Source organism: Gobio gobio, assembly GCF_949357685.1.
Source record: "Gobio gobio genome assembly, chromosome: 1".
NCBI lineage: Eukaryota > Metazoa > Chordata > Actinopteri > Cypriniformes > Gobionidae > Gobio > Gobio gobio.
The window spans coordinates 36,218,669-36,238,737 of record NC_137097.1 but is presented as its reverse complement, the minus strand read 5'-3'; the positions used below and the strand labels follow the sequence as shown (position 1 = coordinate 36,238,737).

The 20,069-nt window shown below is 36.6% G+C and overlaps 2 protein-coding genes across 3 annotated transcripts; both read left to right on the top strand.

The window, feature by feature from the left end:
- Positions 1–457: 457 nt before the first annotated feature.
- On the top strand, positions 458–4,556 carry LOC307126997 (uncharacterized protein). 2 transcript variants are annotated; one of them, XM_079817923.1, is made up of 3 exons: positions 458–541; positions 640–787; positions 2,153–4,154. In XM_079817923.1, the coding sequence occupies exons 2-3, from the start codon at positions 709–711 to the stop codon at positions 3,007–3,009; spliced, it is 936 nt and encodes a 311-aa protein (XP_079674049.1). In that variant the 5' UTR covers positions 458–541; positions 640–708; the 3' UTR covers positions 3,010–4,154. The 2 variants fall into 2 exon arrangements, with proteins under 2 accessions (XP_079674049.1, XP_079674048.1); XM_079817922.1 differs by having other exon boundaries at positions 492–541; positions 583–787; positions 2,153–4,556.
- Positions 4,557–5,752: 1,196 nt separating this feature from the next.
- On the top strand, positions 5,753–17,557 carry LOC307126983 (uncharacterized protein). The gene is made up of 2 exons (XM_079817897.1): positions 5,753–6,052; positions 15,393–17,557. Exons 1-2 carry the CDS (start codon positions 5,974–5,976, stop codon positions 16,760–16,762), a joined length of 1,449 nt encoding a protein of 482 aa, XP_079674023.1. The 5' UTR covers positions 5,753–5,973; the 3' UTR covers positions 16,763–17,557.
- The last annotated feature ends 2,512 nt before the right edge of the window (positions 17,558–20,069 follow it).

Genomic DNA, 20,069 nt, shown 5'->3' with positions numbered 1-20,069 from the left:
TCTCAGGTATTTTAGACACAACCCAAGGATGTATTGTTTTTCACGCTATAATCCTGGTTTGATATTTTAGTTCGATTTATTTTCATCAGCTCTCTGATTATATTGTGTTTTAATTGATCTTAATGTCCTATGTTTAAATGCTGTAAAGTCAGTTATTCTGTGAAATGTAGTTTAAGATTATGAAAACGTTTAAACATGTAACCATTAGGGAACGTTTTGTGATTTTTCACTTAAATATTTCACTGGAATAAATTATCTTGTTTCTCTCCTCTATCCTCACTCATGTAGGCTATATAACTCGAATCCCATGCGAGTGTAGCCTATATCATTTTAAGTCCTTTTCATTTCTTTGTACCAAACTTTTATAAAGGACAAAAAACAGTGCACCTCAAGTTGCACACGCGAGAAGTATTTTTTCCCATATTATTATCTCCCTCCTCTCGACGCTTCCCACTCCAGTCCAGTGGATGGCGGTAAGGTACATACGTTTGTTTACCAACCACCATTAAACCTCAGAGGAAGAAGATTAGTTTAGTCTCTGGTAGGCTTAACAAACTGTTATAATGTACTTTTAGTGTATAGAAATTTACAATTTGTGAATCGAGTCAATAAATGCCTGTAATATTACCATCCTCATAGACGTGACTAAGTTTTGAAGCTTCGGGAATATCTGGAGGAGTATCAACTGACCTGAGATCTGCTGTGAAGATGGAGTTTGTTAAAGAGGAGAGTGAGGAGGAAACGAGTAAACCAGAACCCTGGAGAATAAAACACGAGGAACAAGGAGGTTGGTGTCTATTTTTCATTAATCTTTAATCATGACTGTTGTGGTACATTAAACTAACAAAGATTTAGACAATGGGTGTCTGTGGATTTTTAAAAAGGCTTAAATTCCTTGATGTAAAAACAAGACCTCAACTGTCATTAAAATAAATAAATATGTCAAATGTGGGTCAATTTGGATACAGCTGATACTTTTAATATCTGAAGAACAAATCATTTTGAAACTAGAAATGTATCTTTTTTTTCTCTCTCTCTCTATCACCTCAGTTACATAGAGCAAACCTGTCCTAGTGCCATAAGTATTGTTTTTCCAAAGTGTACATACATAAAAGTATTCAATATATCTTAATATCCTTCTAGATTCTTAATTAATCTTATTTTTTTAAGGCCCTATATGGTTCAGTCCCATAGATATGGAGACCCCAACCTGACTCTCTAAATAACCCAACCACATCACACCATTGTGTTCCTATCTGACTTAAGTTCAAGTTTCACATTATATGTGAGTACTACTTTTAATATAGAATCTAGTTTTTATATGCCATTTAAAGCAATGCTTACATTTCTATCTTACATATTTATTCTTCAGACATTCCTCTTTAAATGCAACAAATATAAGCTGTGTGCAAAGTGAACCACATTTGGTTTTTGATCACTGACAATGAGTAGAATTTAACAATTTGAACACAGAGCTCGGTTGAGATCTCCATATCTATGGGACTGAACGGTATAAGAACTGTGTAATAATAATGTTAAAAGAAAAGTTTAAGAACCAGAACCTAAAATCATATTGACACATCTTTAAAGTGTTAGTTGAATGAAAATGAAAATTGTCATCAATTGTCATTAATTACTCACCCTCATGCCGTTCCAAACCTGTAAGACCTTTGTTCATCTTTGGAACGCAAATTAAGATATTTTTCCCTGCCACTATAAAGCTTGGAAGAGCCAGGACATTTTTAATATTACTCTGATTGTATTCGTCTGAAAGAAGAATGTCATATACACCTAGGATGATTTGAGGGTGAGTAAATCATGGGCTAATTTTCTTTTCTGGGTGAACTATCCCCTTAAGCAGATGAATAGCTGTTGAAATTGTCTATAGGCATGTAGTGATTCTTTACAAAGTGACATTGCCAACTTCTGTCCTGGCATGGTTAATACAGCAGTTTTTTTTTTTCAGTTTTTTTTTTCTTTCTTTTTTCTTGGAACCATGGATTTAACGTTGTCATCTGTATGTGAAATTAAAAAATGCAAAGGGAAAACTTTTCAATTTATAGCTCATCTTTGTCGTGTAAAAATACCCTAATTTCCTTTTATTTCCCAATTGTCTCAATTGATTTCCATAATTTTAATGTTTTCATTTTAGGCCTGATCGAAGTGAAAGAGGAAAGACAAGATCTGAATGAAGTGGAGGAGAAACATCAGCATCAGAAAGCTCATGATGTCAACGCTGGAGAAAAATCATTGAGTTGCTTCAAAACTGAAAACAGTTGCTCACAAAGCAGCATTCAAAATACAGAAGTCAAAAGACCTTTAACCTGCTCTCAGTGTGGAAAGACTTTCACACGTAAAGAAAACCTTAAGAGTCACATGTTAATTCATGCTGCAATAAAGCCGTTTGCCTGCTTTCAATGTGGAAAGAGTTTTACACAGAAAGCACACCTTAAGGATCATTTGGTAACTCACACTAAAGAAAAACCTTTCTCCTGCTCTCAGTGTGGAAAGACTTTCACGCGTAAAGAAAATCTTGAGAATCACATGTTAATTCATGCTGGGATAAAGCCTTTCACCTGCTCTCAGTGTGGAAACTCTTTCAGACTGAAAGGAAACCTGAAGAAGCACATGATAATTCATGCAGGAATAAAACCTTTCGTCTGCTCTCAGTGTGGAAAGAGTTTTACACAGAAATCACACCTGAATGATCATTTGGTAACTCACACTGGAGAAAAGCCTTTCACCTGCTCTCAGTGTGGAAAGACTTTCACACGTAAAGAAACCCTTGAGAATCACATGTTAGTTCATGCTGGAATAAAGCCTTTCATCTGTTCTCACTGTGGAAAGAGTTATACACAGAAAAGACAACTTAATGATCATGTGCTAATTCACACTTCAGAAAAACCTTTTTTCTGCTCTCAGTGTGGAAAGACTTTCAAACATAAAGGGAGCCTTCAGAATCACATGAGAATTCATGCTAGAATAAAGCCTTTCACCTGCTCTCAGTAGCTATATTTCTATGCACCTACATTTTGGGATATCGCATAAAAAACGCTGGATGGAAAAACAAAATGCACAAATTCTAAAAATGTATGCGCTCAACTGAGTTGGATACATTTTTATGCGATCTAAAAACATGCGCATAAACTACGATGGAAACCCTTTTACAGAATACAATAAATTCATTGATGCGCACCATAAAAGACATGTGACTTTGCGATGGGACGGCATAACTGGGCCAACTAGCGGATGTTGCAGAATGCCACGTCATGAATGTGGCACATGCAGGGCTCCCCTGCACTCCTGCACCATGAGTAATTTGCCTGCCTGAGCCGTGCCTAAAAGATGCCTTACTCATTGAAAAACTGTTCTCATTGCGAGGGCATGAGTTTTGCCTCGCTGCACTCGCAGGCCGCTTTATTTAAAATAAAATTCAGATCTAATATATTTCACGAGTTCACACTTACAGTACATCAAATTAAATAGAGTAAATATTATGTGTATTTGGCGTGCTGGCCGGGGGAGGACTCGAAATTTTGGCCCGAACCCAGAGTATCCCCCCGTGATAGAGATAGTCTAGAACTAGACCCCATTGTATTATGGATTGTGTTGACGTCTAATAAGAGTTTATTAATTCAAAGTGAGGAGATGGGGTGGTGGAAGGATGCTAAAATAAAAACTGTCAACGAAAAGAAGGTAAATCTGCAATATATATACATCTCTTGTTGTTGATTAAATTGATCAACTTAACGTGCTCCACTCATGTTTAATTAGGTTTAATTATCTGAACGTGCTCCTCCCGAAATGTGTTAATAAAACATCACTTATGTAAACAAACCAGCAGTGTCTGAATCTCTAGTTTATGTGTTTGCAGTCCAATAAACATGTTGAGAGAATGCTTTTTATTAAGTTTTCAAGGTCATCAGATATGAAAAAAAAAAAAGTTGAAGTTTAAAAAAAAAAGTCTTTAATTCCCCATATATTCTGGTCTATTTAATAACAACCACTAGTTTCTTGGTAGACTATTTCTATGATTTTGCTGGTTACTGATCATTTAGAATATTGTCTTTTATTTTTATCGCTTGATCTGTTGTCATCAAACAATAATATACAATTAGGGCTGTAACGATTTGACCAAAAATAAAAACCTTGATTAATTGAACATTTGACCTCAATTACGATTAATGAGCAATCTTTTTTTATTTTTTTTTATTTTTTTGCCCTCATAAGGTTTTTGAGTAAGTTCCTGATAAGGTTTTTACTGTAAATATTTTCTACTATTAAAGGTGGATTTTTTTTTTTAATGAAAAAGTGCATTTCTTTGTGATTTTAAAATACTTGAAGGAAACGCTTCACTTTCAGCAGTTATTGTCTATGGAGCAGATTTCTGTTTGTTGTACATCAGATACAGATAAATTAACACTGTAGGCCTACATTACATTTATTTGAATGCATTAATGAGAGCATGATTGTGTGTGTGAATTACTCATGCAGTCTCTATTCATTATGAAGCTGTGGTTTGTACTTACTTCAAAGGTATTAAAATCTATGCCTATAACGGTTGAGTTTGTAAGCTACTTTAGTGACATTACTTTAGTCATAGGACAGCGTTTTCACTGCGTTTCTGCACTGCTCTCTGCGCGCAATCTTCACGTGATGTGCGAGCTACTGACTGTTTATTGAGTTGCTTCAAAACTGAAAACAGTTGCTCACAAAGCAGCATTCAAAATACAGAAGTCAAAAGACCTTTAACCTGCTCTCAGTGTGGAAAGACTTTCACACGTAAAGAAAACCTTAAGAGTCACATTTTAATTAATATGGGAATAAAGCTGTTTACATGTTCTCATTGTGGAAAGAGTTTTACACAGAAATTACACCTTAATGATCATTTGGTAACTCGCACTGAAGAAAAACCTTTCACCTTTCATGATTCGGATCGCTTGTCAAACCGCCAAACTGCTGAAATTTGGCGATCCAAACTGCTGAATCGACTCACTGATTCATAACGCTTCGAAGCTTCATGATGCCGTGTTTTGAAATCGTCATCACTATATAAGTCGTTATTTAAGGGTTTTTTTTGCGCACAAAAACTATTCTCGTCACTCCATAAAGTTATTGTAGAACCACTGTAGTGAGATGGACTTTGTAACAACGTCTTTAGTAGCTTTTAAGGGTCTTGAGAGTGAACCGTGCATTGTGCCAATGGAGGCCTTTCAGAGCCATCAGATTTCAACTAAAATATCTTCATTTGTGTTCCGAAGATGAAAGGAGGTCTGACGGGTGTCGAACGACATGAGGGTAAGTAATTAATGACAGAATTTTCATTTTTAGGTGAACTAACCCTTTAAGCACGAGAATCCGACTCTTTAACAGTGTATATGAATGCATGTAAAGGCATTAGACACCCCCCCTCCCCTTTTAAAGCTATAATCATCATAGGCCTATTGTGTTTTCACTTATCTTAATATCCTATATTTAAATGCTGTAAATTCAGTCACTCTGTAAAACGTATATGATTATGAAAACATAACCATACTTAACCATTAGGGAACATTCTGTGATTTTTACAGAAATATTTGACTGGAATAAATTCTCTCTATAATCCTCTCTCATATAGGCTGTTAGTTCAAATCCCATTCGAGTGTATAATTTTAAGTTATTTTCATTTCATTTTCGTTTTTTTCCCCATATTATTTTTTCCCTCACTCCAGTCCAGTGGGTGGCGGTAAGAGTTTGTTTCCCATTCGCCATTAAACCTCAGAGGAAGAAGAATAGTTACAGCATGATCTCTGGTATTGTGTTGTGGTACTGCTTAACAAACTGTTATAATGTACTTTTAGTGTATAGAAATATACAATTTGTGAATCAGGTCAATAACTTCCTGTAATATTCCCATCCCCATATACGTGACTAAGTTTTGAAGCTTCAGGAATATCTGGAGTATCAACTGACCTGAGAACTGCTGCTGTGAAGATGGTGTTTGTTAAAGAGGAGAGTGAGGAGGACACGAGTAAACCAGAACCCTGGAGAATAAAACACGAGGAACAAGGAGGTTGGTGTCTATTCTTCGTTCAATTCTAATGACTGTTGTGGTACATTAAACTAACAACAGTGTCCGTGGATCCTTAAAAAAAGTCTTAAATTCCTTAATGTAGTGTAATAAAGGATTTTATTTTCGCTCGTCGCTTTTGGATTCGCAAAACTCGGAGCGTGTGCGACTATTCATACTAATTCACTTTACGTTAGTGATATCTCAAACGTGTGTGGGCAAATCTTTAACTGTTAAGTCTTTCTTCCTGCGGGTTTCCGCTTAAATAAAAGCCTAAAGCATAAACGACTATGTGAATTAGACCTAGTCAAAAATATATATTGTTTTATGTGGTGTGCGGTGGTGTTTTAAAATGAGGAGGCAAAGTCCTCAATTTTTATATTAATCAAATGTAAATTTATGTTGGTTAAATAAACATTACATAAAAAAGAGAGACCAAATGCAGTTATATGTTGTATTTTGTATGTACTTTTTTTTTTTAACCAGGTATACATTTAATCAAATTTAGTATTTTTACATTTATTCCAAAATTACAACTAAGGCAGTAACAATTGTAACTATAATTCAACTTATTTTCATCAGTCATCCTCAAGTTTGTACACACTGGTCACAGACACGAAGATGTTAATTTCCCCAAACTGATTGCTCACTAAAACCCTCACAGTCATCATTTTCAGGTCATTTCAAGTTTGATTTTGACGTGACATAAAGCGGTGTTATCTAAATGGCTGTGTTGTTTACTTACTTTAATTAGTCTTTCCTTTAACGACATCATTATCTTCAGGCCGATCCGTGAACGCTCATGAAAACAAGAGGCAGGATTTATCGTATATATCCAATCATAACCTATCACATCCAATCATAGCGCAATGGAGCCATTGCCCCCTCTCACGTGACTTGTGTTGTCACGATACTGGAATTTCTAACTAAATGTAAACTCTAACTAAACTTAGAATGTAAAAGCGCCTATTTAAGTGAGTTTGTCATTGTACTGTTTTGTTATTTTGTTTTTCATTAAGAATAATAGGCTAATGAACCCACGATTCAAGCAACCCTCCCCTGAATTGGCACTAATTCTAAACCGAAAGTAAAATGCCGTGGCTGCACTGTCATTCGTTCACGATGAAACGGGGAGAACAATTGACCTATCGGTAAGCCCCTCCCCTCGAACGCAGATGAGCCAATAGCAGTGGAGTATCAGTTGTGCTGGGACCTAGGGGTGGGCGATATCTCGATATTTAAAATATATCGAGATATTTTTTAAACACGATATGAATTTTGATATATCGTATATATCGATATATTGTTTATATTTAATTCTGATTCCGCCACTTTGCTTGTTTGCCTTCTCTGTGCTGTGCTCGCCCCCGCTCGCTCGCCCCCCGCCTCCTTGCTTTTGTTCCCCCTCCCCTCGCGTGTTGTCATTGCGGCGTCCGCAACCAGCTCGGAGGCTAGAGAACTCGTCTTAAAAACAACTGGCTCCATTATATGGAGATACTTCGGTTTTAAGGCGTCGGACGAACAGCAGACAGATGTCTACTGCCATGAATGCCGACAGTTGGTTGTCAAACACTTGATCCAAGATACAGTTTACCTAGGCAGCATTACTTTGCGAGACAAGCACTCCCGCGACTGTACACTACGGAGAGAGAGCAGCTTGCTTGCTGGAGAAGGTTACTTACTATGCCCTTGATTTGAGTTGTTTTATTTTTGAATGAAAATTCATTATTTGCATGCGTTTTAAAGCCTTGCGCGTAGGGCACCATGCGCTTTCCCGAGCGCGCGCACTAAAAGCCTGTCAAACAAGTGATTACTGGACTAAATCTTACTGCGCTAATACTGTCAAATACACACAAGGTTAACATAAACACAGTCGGTTATGTCTAAAGTGAAAGTAAAATCGGCGTGTGTCTGTATATTAGATGCGTGAAAGTCTTAAATTGACAGCAGGGCAGCCTAGTGAACACGCTGCTGCTTGTCCTTAAAGGGACAGTTCACCTCTAAAATGATGTCATTATTTACTCACTCTAATGTTGTTCCAAACCTGTATTAATTTCTTCTGTTGAACACAGACAGCTAATAGTAGCGATTGACATTCATATTATTTCCTACAATGGGGACCAGCAACTGTTTGGTTTCCAATATTCTTCAAAATATATGTTATGTCCAACAGAAGAAAGAACTTTATTCAGGTTTAAAACAACTTGAGCGCGAGTAATCAATGACAGATTTTTCATTTTTGAGTGAACTATTCCTTTAGTGGTTAATAAAATAACAAAAAACAAAGACAAAATCACTCACGGCTCTTGACTGAAAAACTATAGTAGCTTTAATTAGAATCAATGTATATTTTATAGGGAAGTCTATGTAGTGTTTTATTTTTACATTTATTAATTCAATTTCATACTTAAATGCTGCTGTACAGCTCTGAGCTGCCAGTGTAAATCTTTATAAATATATATATATATTTATTTTATATTATACAGTACACTAGGAATGTGTACAAGGTTTTTTAAAAGTAAAGTTTTAAGTTTAAGTAAGGTTTTTCAAGTCTTTTAAGTAAAATAAAGAAAGAGTATTGCAATAAAAAAACTAGTATTTTTTCAGCTCTTGCTGTTCGGCTAAGAAAAGATCTGATGCGATTAGCCATCCGAACCGAACCGAAAACCGTGGTAAAAAAAAACGAGGTATGTATTGAACTGTGGACTAACTGTATTGTTGCATCCCTACTTTGTTCCTACATGAACTGCCTACCTCTTTGCACTTCAATAAAAAAAAAGACTTTGCGGTATTTGGCATATTTGTTTTTGCAGTAGTTTTTGGGTTATTTTTCCTGTAAAGATATCGAGATATATATCGTATATCGAGATATAGCAAAATATATCGAGATATATTTTTTGCTCCATATCGCCCAGCCCTACTGGGACCGGAACTCGGACATCTTTAGGTGTCAGACTCAGCGCCATAGAGAAACATTGGAAAATCCGAAGCTCTTTTCGGTTTGATGGTGTTTATGCTACAAAAATGTTAAAATGTCGTGCCTAAGGTACTGTAACACTGATTCCAGGTATCCTGAGAGGATTTTCTGTTTGTCACACTCTCGTTAAGTTACGATTAAAGTCCCTGCTAACATACAAACCGTAATAACTAACTGTTCTCACGTCATGTAACACTGTAGGTCAAAAACACGAAGGTCTACATTTCAGTGCCTCTCCATATTAAACTGGTTATATGTAAATAATTTAATTTTAGATATGTTTAAGGTCTACATTATCTGTCCTACTAAGGAGGACTCCTATTTTGATGGGTATTATAGTCTACGGGTAACGTAGCTCGCACAGTTTATCGGAGTTGTTTTGCAGATACAAAGTTTACCAGTAATTAACTGCACCCTCGGAAAGGCATACGGTCTGTGTATGTTTGTTTACTGTTAGTTGAATGAGTGTTTTTGTGTAATTTGCTGTGTATGTTAATGGTAATGCAACGGAGAGAGCAAGTTTGTGAAAGAGAGGTTAATGCGCACTTCTTATGCTTTGTTTGTTCAGCTGTTACGATGATTTTTTTGGAGTGAAAAAGGACATAATAAACTTGATAAACCAACAGTAAAGTTTGGCCATCAGTTGGACGGGATATATGCTACATTCTGTGTCCAAAAACATCTTGGGATAAGGTTTTCACACTGACAGCTGTCATTGTAAAATATAGCAACTCCGTTTGTTTGTCCGAGTTAGCAACAGTAACTAAGGGGGGCGGGGCTTACCGATAGGTCAATTTCACAGTCACATCCCTAACGGGTAAAAAGGCTAATACATTTTGATTCTATTATTCTATTTTCCACAATGTCAAACGAATGCAGCTTAACCCAAAATGCAAGCTCATGCAGTTGTGCGCTCTAGAAAGAAAATACTCCTTGCAGGGAACACTTAGGCTAAGAAGAAGAGTGCAAGTGTTTACACCTGGTCACTTCATTTGTTTTCTCTGATCAGATATCTATAATATTGTGAAGAGATAAGGAGTAAATGTCTTCCGAAATTCTTTAGAGGCAAATTTAAATCCGATCACTCAAACCAGAGCCGCCTCTCCCACCACGCGCATCACTTGCTGCGCGTAGGGCACCAAGTGATCGGGGAGCACCACAAGAAAATGCACGAAAAACACGCAAACGACCGGCAGTGAAACTGAAAGTAGCCTAAGTCTCAGATTCTCAAAAACACAATCATCTTAATTAAAACTAATGAGACTAAATGCTATTAGGTCGCTCTGTCATATTGTGGCATTTGATCTTGAAATGAGCTGATGACAAATAAAATGCAGCTCGAATCTTTTGCTTTCGTTGATGTGAACTGAATTTGATAGTTACTCATTATGATTATACATTATGATTAATTATGAATATTTAGAAAGTTATATTCGTACACAATGTCCTGGGGTGTATGTTAATTTTATAGAACGGTCTGTCTATAACTTGAGGCAAAAGAGTGTTTTTACAGGCTTTGTGTCTTAAATGTGGCCTTTTCCTTTTCCACGTGGCTACATTTTTAGAGCCATAAACTGTCTTATCAGTTAGTATCCATGGTAACTGAGGCCCTCCTTAGTGGTATATTGTGTGGGGCGTGGGGGCATGGGACCCCAGAGCAAGTTTCTAAAATTATTTGTTAAATATAACAAATAAGTGTGTCTGATTTGTCTCAGTCGTTACACAAGTATTCACTAAGTTACAGTTAATTTTCTGAAGAGTATCAGAATGGAATTCATTGACAGAGAGGCTGCAGCATCATGTTTGTTTTCTTTATTTGAGTAAACACAAATAAGAGTAGATACATAACAGATTATAATGATGTATAACACTTGCCTGAAAGATAAAAATCAACTTTATTTGAGTCTCTTTGGCACTGATAAGAATAAAATCAAGGTGGTCGCGCTGGCGTGATCATCGACCTCAGAGGGTTAACAGTTAACAGTAGGCTTGTTTTACGTGTGGAACATACTTCAAATCGGAGTTCTCACACAAACATGTGAAGTATTATGTCCATTTTATCATGAAATTCAACTGATAAATGGCGTTTTGATAGCCTAGAAATTAGGGATGCACCGGTTGACCGGCCAAAAATCCGAACGGTTTTTGTATTTTTCTGCCAATTTTTCCAGAAGTGCGCCCATGTGCACATGCGCCTATATTGCAATCATTCGCGAACATGTCACTTGTGTGTTACAAATAAAAAATAGAGAAAATAGAGAACTGAGGGAAGAGAAGAGACACACTGAAGGGAATGAAGAGCCGCTTTCCTGCGCGAGCTTGCATCTCCACGCCCTGCACAAGCGTAGATAGTGAGCTTTTGTTCAGCTCAGCTTCTCACGTGTTGGATCGGATGAGAACGAAACAGACTAACTTGTGACAAAGCCGAAATACTTCTTTTTGTAGCCTAAAGAAGAACATGCATGCACTTTTGAAAGGAAATACTATCAGTTCTGTATAGGATGATCATTTTTAATTTACCTTAAAATTATATTGACTTCATTTGATTAAAAAAAGCACCTGCTGTAGCATCTTAGTTTTTTTCGTTGCACTAAACATTATTTGATTTAACATTTTGGAACAATTATATACTTTGGTTTTATTTAATTTCACTGGTAAAGACTTTTTTTCTTTACACTGAATTTAAAAACAAATGCTGATTTAAGTAACATCTTTGTTTGGATTGCAGAATATGCAGTTGTTGCCTTTAATTTCACCTTTCAGCCTTTTAATTTCCAATTCAATTTCCCGTTAATTTCAGATTGCGGACTTGTTTTCATTAGCTAAAAGCCAATTTAGCCTGTTAAATACCAAATAAACATCTTGTTCATGTATACTTTCATTCTTTTATTGTGTAAAAAAAAATAAAAACGGGAATCGGTATCGGAATCGGCCAGTTTTCTTGATAAAAATCGGTATCGGAATCGGCCATGTAAAATCATGATTGGTGCATCACTACTAGAAATCTAGACGCACCCTGGCGGCAGAATATTTATTTTGCAGCGAGTGTAGTCTAGCAAAATTGTATATAGTTACACCAGTAGGTGGCAATAAATGATGGTTAAAAAAAGTATTTGTCATTGAATCATTCATGCAAGAGATTTGTTCAAGTCTTTTAGCCTAGAAATCTAGACGCACCCTAGCGGCAGCAAATCTAATCTGCCGCGAGTGTAGTCTAGCAACTCTCGGTAGACCTGCGAGCTGGAAAAAACAAACTCTGGTCAGGCCAATCACAGCGTGTGTAGAGTCGGTGGGCAGGCTTAACATAATGACGGCCCGTCACGGCAGAGTTGCGGAGGTTCTGCGTGCTACTCGTAAACAAAGAAGCTGACGAACAGCGGTCTTTTGAATCGGCTTTGGCCGGGATTCTCGAAGACTTGGAGTTAAGCTTTTCTTTGAGAAAAGAACAAAGAACGGCACTGAAGTCATTTTTAAGAAAAGGAGATGTGTTCGGAGTTTTGCCGACCGGATACGGCGAAAGTCTATCAACTAATGTTAGCTCGGCTTCACCTTCTTCTTTGCTTTGGTTGGTTGTGGCGCTCATGGCGCTGTCCAATTGCGTGCAGAGGAAATTTGAAAGACAACCGTTTAACCCGCCCCTCGGATTGAGCCCTGCCAATGGTGAGTTTCCAGACCCAACATCTTGATGTGGGTCTGGCTTGTCAGACTACCGTTTTGACACTCTTAAATGTGATGTAACAAATCACAACACGTGACAACATGGCGTGCCAGTGAACACAATCATCTTTTCCTTGTCAAAAAATAAACGTGAATTAACATCTAAAGGTATGTTGAGGATATATTACAATTTGCTGAAACATATATGTCGTGTAATCGCTCAATCAGTGTTTCAACGCTGGAAAGATGTCAAAAAACAGCTTGAGAACAATGTCACGTAGCATTACATTTACCTCAGGCAAGTAATTCACTGTCCACTAGGGGTGTAACGGTACACAAAACTGACGGTTCGGTACGTACCTCGGTTTTGAAGTCACGGTTCGGTACGAGTTCGGTACAGCAGATTTACAAAATTGCTTTTTATTTATTTTTTATATTTAACAGTGGTTTACTGGAGAAAAAAGTGTCCTTGAATGAATTAAATTATATCTAAAAGTTTATTTAAGATATTTCCGTAAATTATATAGGGAGCCCTTACTTGTACATTAATATTAAAGGTTCACAACAGAGCCCAAACTATTAGCCTAAATTCAGTTGCTATTTATTTTTAGGTATAATAATCAACACTCAAATAACACATTGTGTGCAAATATGTAGACTTCACATAAGGCAGTTTTTGCATTAACTTCTAAATCTAATTATAAAATAGTTTTTTTCTCCAAATCGTTGTTGAAATATAATAATTTATATACAGTGTCTGTCATTTTCATGACAGGTTTATTTAACATGCATGAAATAATCAAGACATCACTAACAGGTTAAGTAGAATATAATGAATATAACGGCTAATATAGAGCATATATTTAGCGAAAGAGTTGATTTCTCTAGTGAATAAAATTCTGTGGACACTGAATGACTGCCTGAGGTAAATGTGATGCTAACGTTACATGACATTGTTTAGTTCACAAGCAGTTATATTGACATCTTTCCGCAGTTGAAACACTGATTTAGCGATTACACCACATATATACATGACAGTAAATTGTAATGTATCCTCAGCATACCTTCAGATCGTCATTCATGTTTATTCTTGAATCTTTAGTAACAGATGATCGATCGCCTTCACAGATGATCGCGTTCACGCGCGGCCGCTTGAACTGTGATCAGTGACCAGTCACGCCACATAGAGCATCAAAACGGCATTTATCGTTTGAATTTCGTGATAAAATGGACTGAATACTTAATATGTTCATGTGGGAACTCGGATTGAAGTGTGTTCCGCGCTTACAACAAGCCGACAGTGAACTGTTAAAGATTACATTCATAACCGTTCGACGCGTGCACCGTTCACAAATGATCATGGTCACGCGCGCACGCCGCGCGGTCACTTGAACTGTGTTTAGTGATCACTGATCAGTCACGCACATTAAAGAGCATCAAAACGTCATTTATAGTTTGAATTTCATGATAATATGGACAGAATACTTAATATGTTCGTGTGGGAACTCGGATTGAAGTGTGTTCCGCGCTTACAACAAGCCGACTGTTAACTGTTAAACATTACATTCATAACCGTTCGGTACACGCGTGCACCGTACCGGAAGCCCTGTACCGAAACGGTTCAATAAGAATACGTGTACCGTTACACCCCTACTGTCCACAGCTGGTTAGTTTACTAGAGAAATTAACTCTTTCACTAAATATATGCACTATATTAGCCTATATATTCATTATATTCTACTGAACCTGTTAGTGATGTCTTGATGATTTAATGTATGTTTAAATAAATGCCATGAAAATGTCAGCCTCTGTGTATAAATTATTATATTTCAACAACGAATTGGAGTAAAAACCTAATTTTATTTAATTAGTTAATGCAAAAACTGCCTTAAGTGAAGTTTACATGTTGGCATACGTGTTATTTGAGTGTTAATTATTCTATCTAAAATAAATAGCATCTGAATTTAGGCTAATAGTTTGGCCTCTGTTGTTAACCTTTAATATTATAGTAATGTGTAAGTTAGGGCTCCCTATATAGTTTACTGCATTAGCAGAGATAATTTTTTTTATCTTTAAGAAACTTTTAGTTATTATTGAATTCATTTAAGGACAGACACAATTTGTTCAGTAACCACTGTTTAATAAAAAAAAAGAGCAAATTTATATTTAGTTGTCTCTCCCCTGCTGTACCGAACCATTGCTTCAAAAACCGAGATGCGTACCAAACCGTCGGTTTTGTGTACCATTACACCCCTAGTGTTTACACCACACTGTTTTCAACTAAAAACTGAAAACTTTTTGTTTTGTTCGTTCATTTACATTTGGGGGCCTGAAATCAAAAACTTTTAAAAATGGGTTGCAAGTTTCAGTTTTCAAACAAAAATGTGAATTTGTGAAAGTTGTGACGTCATGTGCATGTGTATTACAGGTTCAGTCTATAAGCACGTAGTGTTTCTTTACAAAGTGACATCATCAACTATTGGTCTGATATGAATAATACAGTATTTTTTGTCTTTTTCACGGATCCTTGAGGACGAGGATCATTTTGACAACTTGGTCGTCTGTACATTATTCTTTTCAAAAATCCAAAGGAAAATAATTTCATGTTTAGTACATTTGTTGTTGTGTAAACTTGAATGAAACCCTAATTTCATTTTATTTCCAAATTGTCCCCAATTGATTTCCATCATTTTAATGTTTTCATTTTAGGCCTGATCGAAGTGAAAGAGGAAAGACAAGATCTGAATGAAGTGGAGGAGAAACATCAGCATCAGAAAGTTCACGATGTCAACACTGGAGAAAAATCATTGAGTTGCTTCAAAACTGAAAACAGTTGCTCACAAAGCAGCATTCAAAATACAGAAGTCCAAAGACCTTTCACCTGCTCTCAGTGTGGAAAGACTTTCAGACATAAAGGAACCCTGAAGAGTCACATGTTAATTCATGCTGGAATAAAGCCGTTCATCTGCTCTCACTGTGGAAAGAGTTTTACACATAAAGGACACCTTAATGAGCATGTGCTAATTCACTCTGAAGAAAAGCCTTTCTCCTGCTCTCAGTGTGGAAAGACTTTCGCACGTAAAGGAAGCCTGAAGAACCACATGAGAGTTCATGCTGGAATAAATCCTTTCACCTGCTCTCAGTGTGGAAAGAGTTTTACACTTAAAGGACAACTTAATGATCATTTGGTAACTCACACTAAAGAAAAGCCTTTCTCCTGCCCTCAGTGTGGAAACACTTTCTCGCGTAAAGAAACCCTTGAAAATCACATGTTAATTCATGCTGGAATAAAGCCTTTCACCTGCTCTCAGTGTGGAAACTCTTTCAAACATAAAGGGAGCCTAAAGAGTCACATGTTAATTCATGCTGGAACAAAGCCGTTCATCTGTTCTCACTGTGGAAAGAGTTTTACACATAAAGGACACCTTAATGAGCATGTGCTAATTCACACTTCAGAAAAACCTTTCTCCTGCTCTCAGTGTGGACACTCTTTTACACGTAAAGGAAGCCTGAAGAATCACATGTTAATTCATACTGGAGTAAAACCTTTCACCTGCTCTCAGTGTGGAAAGAGTTTTACATATAAAGGAAATCTTAAGGATCATTTGGTAACTCACACTGAAGAAAAGCCTTTCATCTGCCTTCAGTGTGGAAAGACTGTCACACGTAAAGAAACCCTTGAGAATCACATGTTAATTCATGCTGGAATAAAGTCTTTCTGCTGCTCCGAGTGTGGAAAGAGTTTCACCAGTAAACAAGGATTTAACTGTCACATGAGAAAACATACTGAAGTGATGCCTTACGCATGTCATCTGTGTGAGAAGAGTTTTAAATGGAACACAAGTCTCAAAGTTCATCTGCACCACTCTCATTCTGCCGTAAAGCAATTTAACTGTGATCAATGCAGTAAAACATTTGCTCTACCATCGCTACTGAAGAACCACCAGAAAGTTCATACAAGTGAGAAGCCGTACTCCTGTCCTGTTTGTGGAAGGAGATTTCTAAGGGTTGACAATTTTAAAAGACACCAGAAAATAAAGTGTGGGAGTGTAAAAAAAATAAAAAATAAAACACGATAGTGTGAAAACGTATGTGCTGTGAGTGTGGGAAAAGGAAATAAGGATATATGTTATTAACATTTTAAAATTTCACATTTAAAGAAATCTAGTGTTTGATTATATCTAAATATTTATTTAAATGCAAAACTGCAATACTTTTTTGAGCAACTAGATTAGATACATGTATATTGATTAAAGAGCCATAAAGGCACCAGTGGGTAATGGCATTACAAATGGAAATTATTATTTTGCCTCTTTGAATAAGAATTCTCTAATTTAACCTTAATTACTATAATAATTGTAATATAAATAATACAAATATTTGAAGACAAATGTTTTAAGTGGTCATTAATGCACCATAATTATTGCACAAATAGTAGTACCAAAATATCTCACAATATTCAATAAATATGATTGAACTAAAAAATAGAACATTTATTCAATTGAAAAATAGTTAAGGTGTATGGTCACATCTTTTCCTTGTCAAAAAATAAACGTGAATTAACATCTAAAGGTATGTTGAGGATATATTACAATTTGCTGAAACATATATGTCGTGTAATCGCTCAATCAGTGTTTCAACGCTGGAAAGATGTCAAAAAACAGCTTGAGAACAATGTCACGTAGCATTACATTTACCTCAGGCAAGTAATTCACTGTCCACAGCTGGTTAGTTTACTAGAGAAATTAACTCTTTCACTAAATATATGCACTATATTAGCCTATATATTCATTATATTCTACTGAACCTGTTAGTGATGTCTTGATGATTTAATGTATGTTTAAATAAATGCCATGAAAATGACAGCCAAGTTTACATGTTTGCATACGTGTTATTTGAGTGTTAATTATTCTATCTAAAATAAATAGCATCTGAATTTAGGCTAATAGTTTGGCCTCTGTTGTTAACCTTTAATATTATAGTAATGTGTAAGTAAGGGCTCCCTATATAGTTTACTGCATTAGCAGAGATAATTTTTTTTTATCTTTAAGAAACTTTTAGTTGTTATTGAATTAATTTAAGGACAGACACAATTTGTTCAGTAACCACTGTTTAATTTTTAAAAAAAGAGCAATTTTATATTTAGTTGTCTCTCCCCTGCTGTACCGAACCATTGCTTCAAAAACCGAGATACGTACCAAACCGTCGGTTTTGTGTACCATTACATTTACATTTATGCATTTGGCAGACGCTTTTATCCAAAGCGACTTACAGTGCCTTTATTACAGGGACAATCTCCCTGGAGCAACATGGAGTAAAGTGCCTTGCTCAAGGACACACTGGTGGTGACCGCTGGGATTGAACCAGCAACCTTCTGCATATCAGTTCCATGGTTTAACTCACTGGACCACCATCTCACCATTACACCCCTAGTGTTTACACCACACTGTTTTCAACTAAAAACTGAAAACTTTTTATGTGTTTTGTTCGTTCATTTACATTTGGGGGCCTGAAATCAAAAACTTTTAAAAATGGGTTGCAAGTTTCAGTTTTCAAACAAAAATGTGAATTTGTGAAAGTTGTGACGTCATGTGCATGTGTATTACAGGTTCAGTCTATAAGCACGTAGTGTTTCTTTACAAAGTGACATCACCAACTACTGGTCTGATATGAATAATACAGCATTTTTTGTCTTTTTCACGGATCCTTGAGGACGAGGATCATTTTGACAACTTGGTCGTCTGTACATTATTCTTTTCAAAAATCCAAAGGAAAATAATTTAATGTTTTAGTACATTTGTTGTTGTGTAAACTTGAATGAAACCCTCATTTCATTTTATTTCCAAATTGTCCCCAATTGATTTCCATCATTTTAATGTTTTCATTTTAGGCCTGATCGAAGTGAAAGAGGAAAGACAAGATCTGAATGAAGTGGAGGAGAAACATCAGCATCAGAAAGTTCACGATGTCAACACTGGAGAAAAATCATTGAGTTGCTTCAAAACTGAAAACAGTTGCTCACAAAGCAGCATTCAAAATACAGAAGTCCAAAGACCTTTCACCTGCTCTCAGTGTGGAAAGACTTTCAGACATAAAGGAACCCTGAAGAGTCACATGTTAATTCATGCTGGAATAAAGCCGTTCATCTGCTCTCACTGTGGAAAGAGTTTTACACATAAAGGACACCTTAATGAGCATGTGCTAATTCACTCTGAAGAAAAGCCTTTCTCCTGCTCTCAGTGTGGAAAGACTTTCACACGTAAAGGAAGCCTGAAGAATCACATGAGAGTTCATGCTGGAATAAAGCCTTTCACCTGCTCTCAGTGTGGAAAGTGTTTTACACTTAAAGGACAACTTAATGATCATTTGGTAACTCACACTAAAGAAAAGCCTTTCTCCTGCCCTCAGTGTGGAAACACTTTCTCGCGTAAAGAAACCCTTGAAAATCACATGTTAATTCATGCTGGAATAAAGCCTTTCACCTGCTCTCAGTGTGGAAACTCTTTCAAACATAAAGGGAGCCTAAAGAGTCACATGTTAATTCATGCTGGAACAAAGCCGTTCATCTGTTCTCACTGTGGAAAGAGTTTTACACATAAAGGACACCTTAATGAGCATGTGCTAATTCACACTTCAGAAAAACCTTTCTCCTGCTCTCAGTGTGGACACTCTTTTACACGTAAAGGAAGCCTGAAGAATCACATGTTAATTCATACTGGAGTAAAACCTTTCACCTGCTCTCAGTGTGGAAAGAGTTTTACATATAAAGGAAATCTTAAGGATCATTTGGTAACTCACACTGAAGAAAAACCTTTCATCTTCCTTCAGTGTGGAAAGACTGTCACACGTAAAGAAACCCTTGAGAATCACATGTTAATTCATACTTAAAGGTCCCATGGCATGAAATTTTCATTTTATGAGGTTTTTCAACATTAATATGAGTTCCCCTAGCCTGAATATTGTCCCCAAGTGGATAGAAATGTTGATCAGTGTAAACCTGAGTTCTGGCTGTCTTTCTCTGCCTTTGAGAAAATGACAGGCCAGACGAGCCAATCCTGAAGTCTCCTGGTTTGACGTCCAAGCAGGAACGGTTACCTCCCTTTCCTCCGCCCAGAGAATCTGGCACGCCCATGCAAACGCTCATGGCTTGTGAACGAGTGAACGCTGGCAGTTTCTCAGTGTTTGGATGTACAATTGAAAACAGAAGTCTTTTTTCAGTTCCTTCTGATCTGTGATCAGTGATTTCTGATGTGTAGGCTAATTATTTATTATTCTGCACACGCAGCAGCTTCTCTCTCTCCCGACAGAACGGTGTTTTCGTGTTTTCTATCTTGTGAGTCAGTGTTTTTGTACGTCCTCGTTGCGTCTATCGGTTCTAAAATGTGC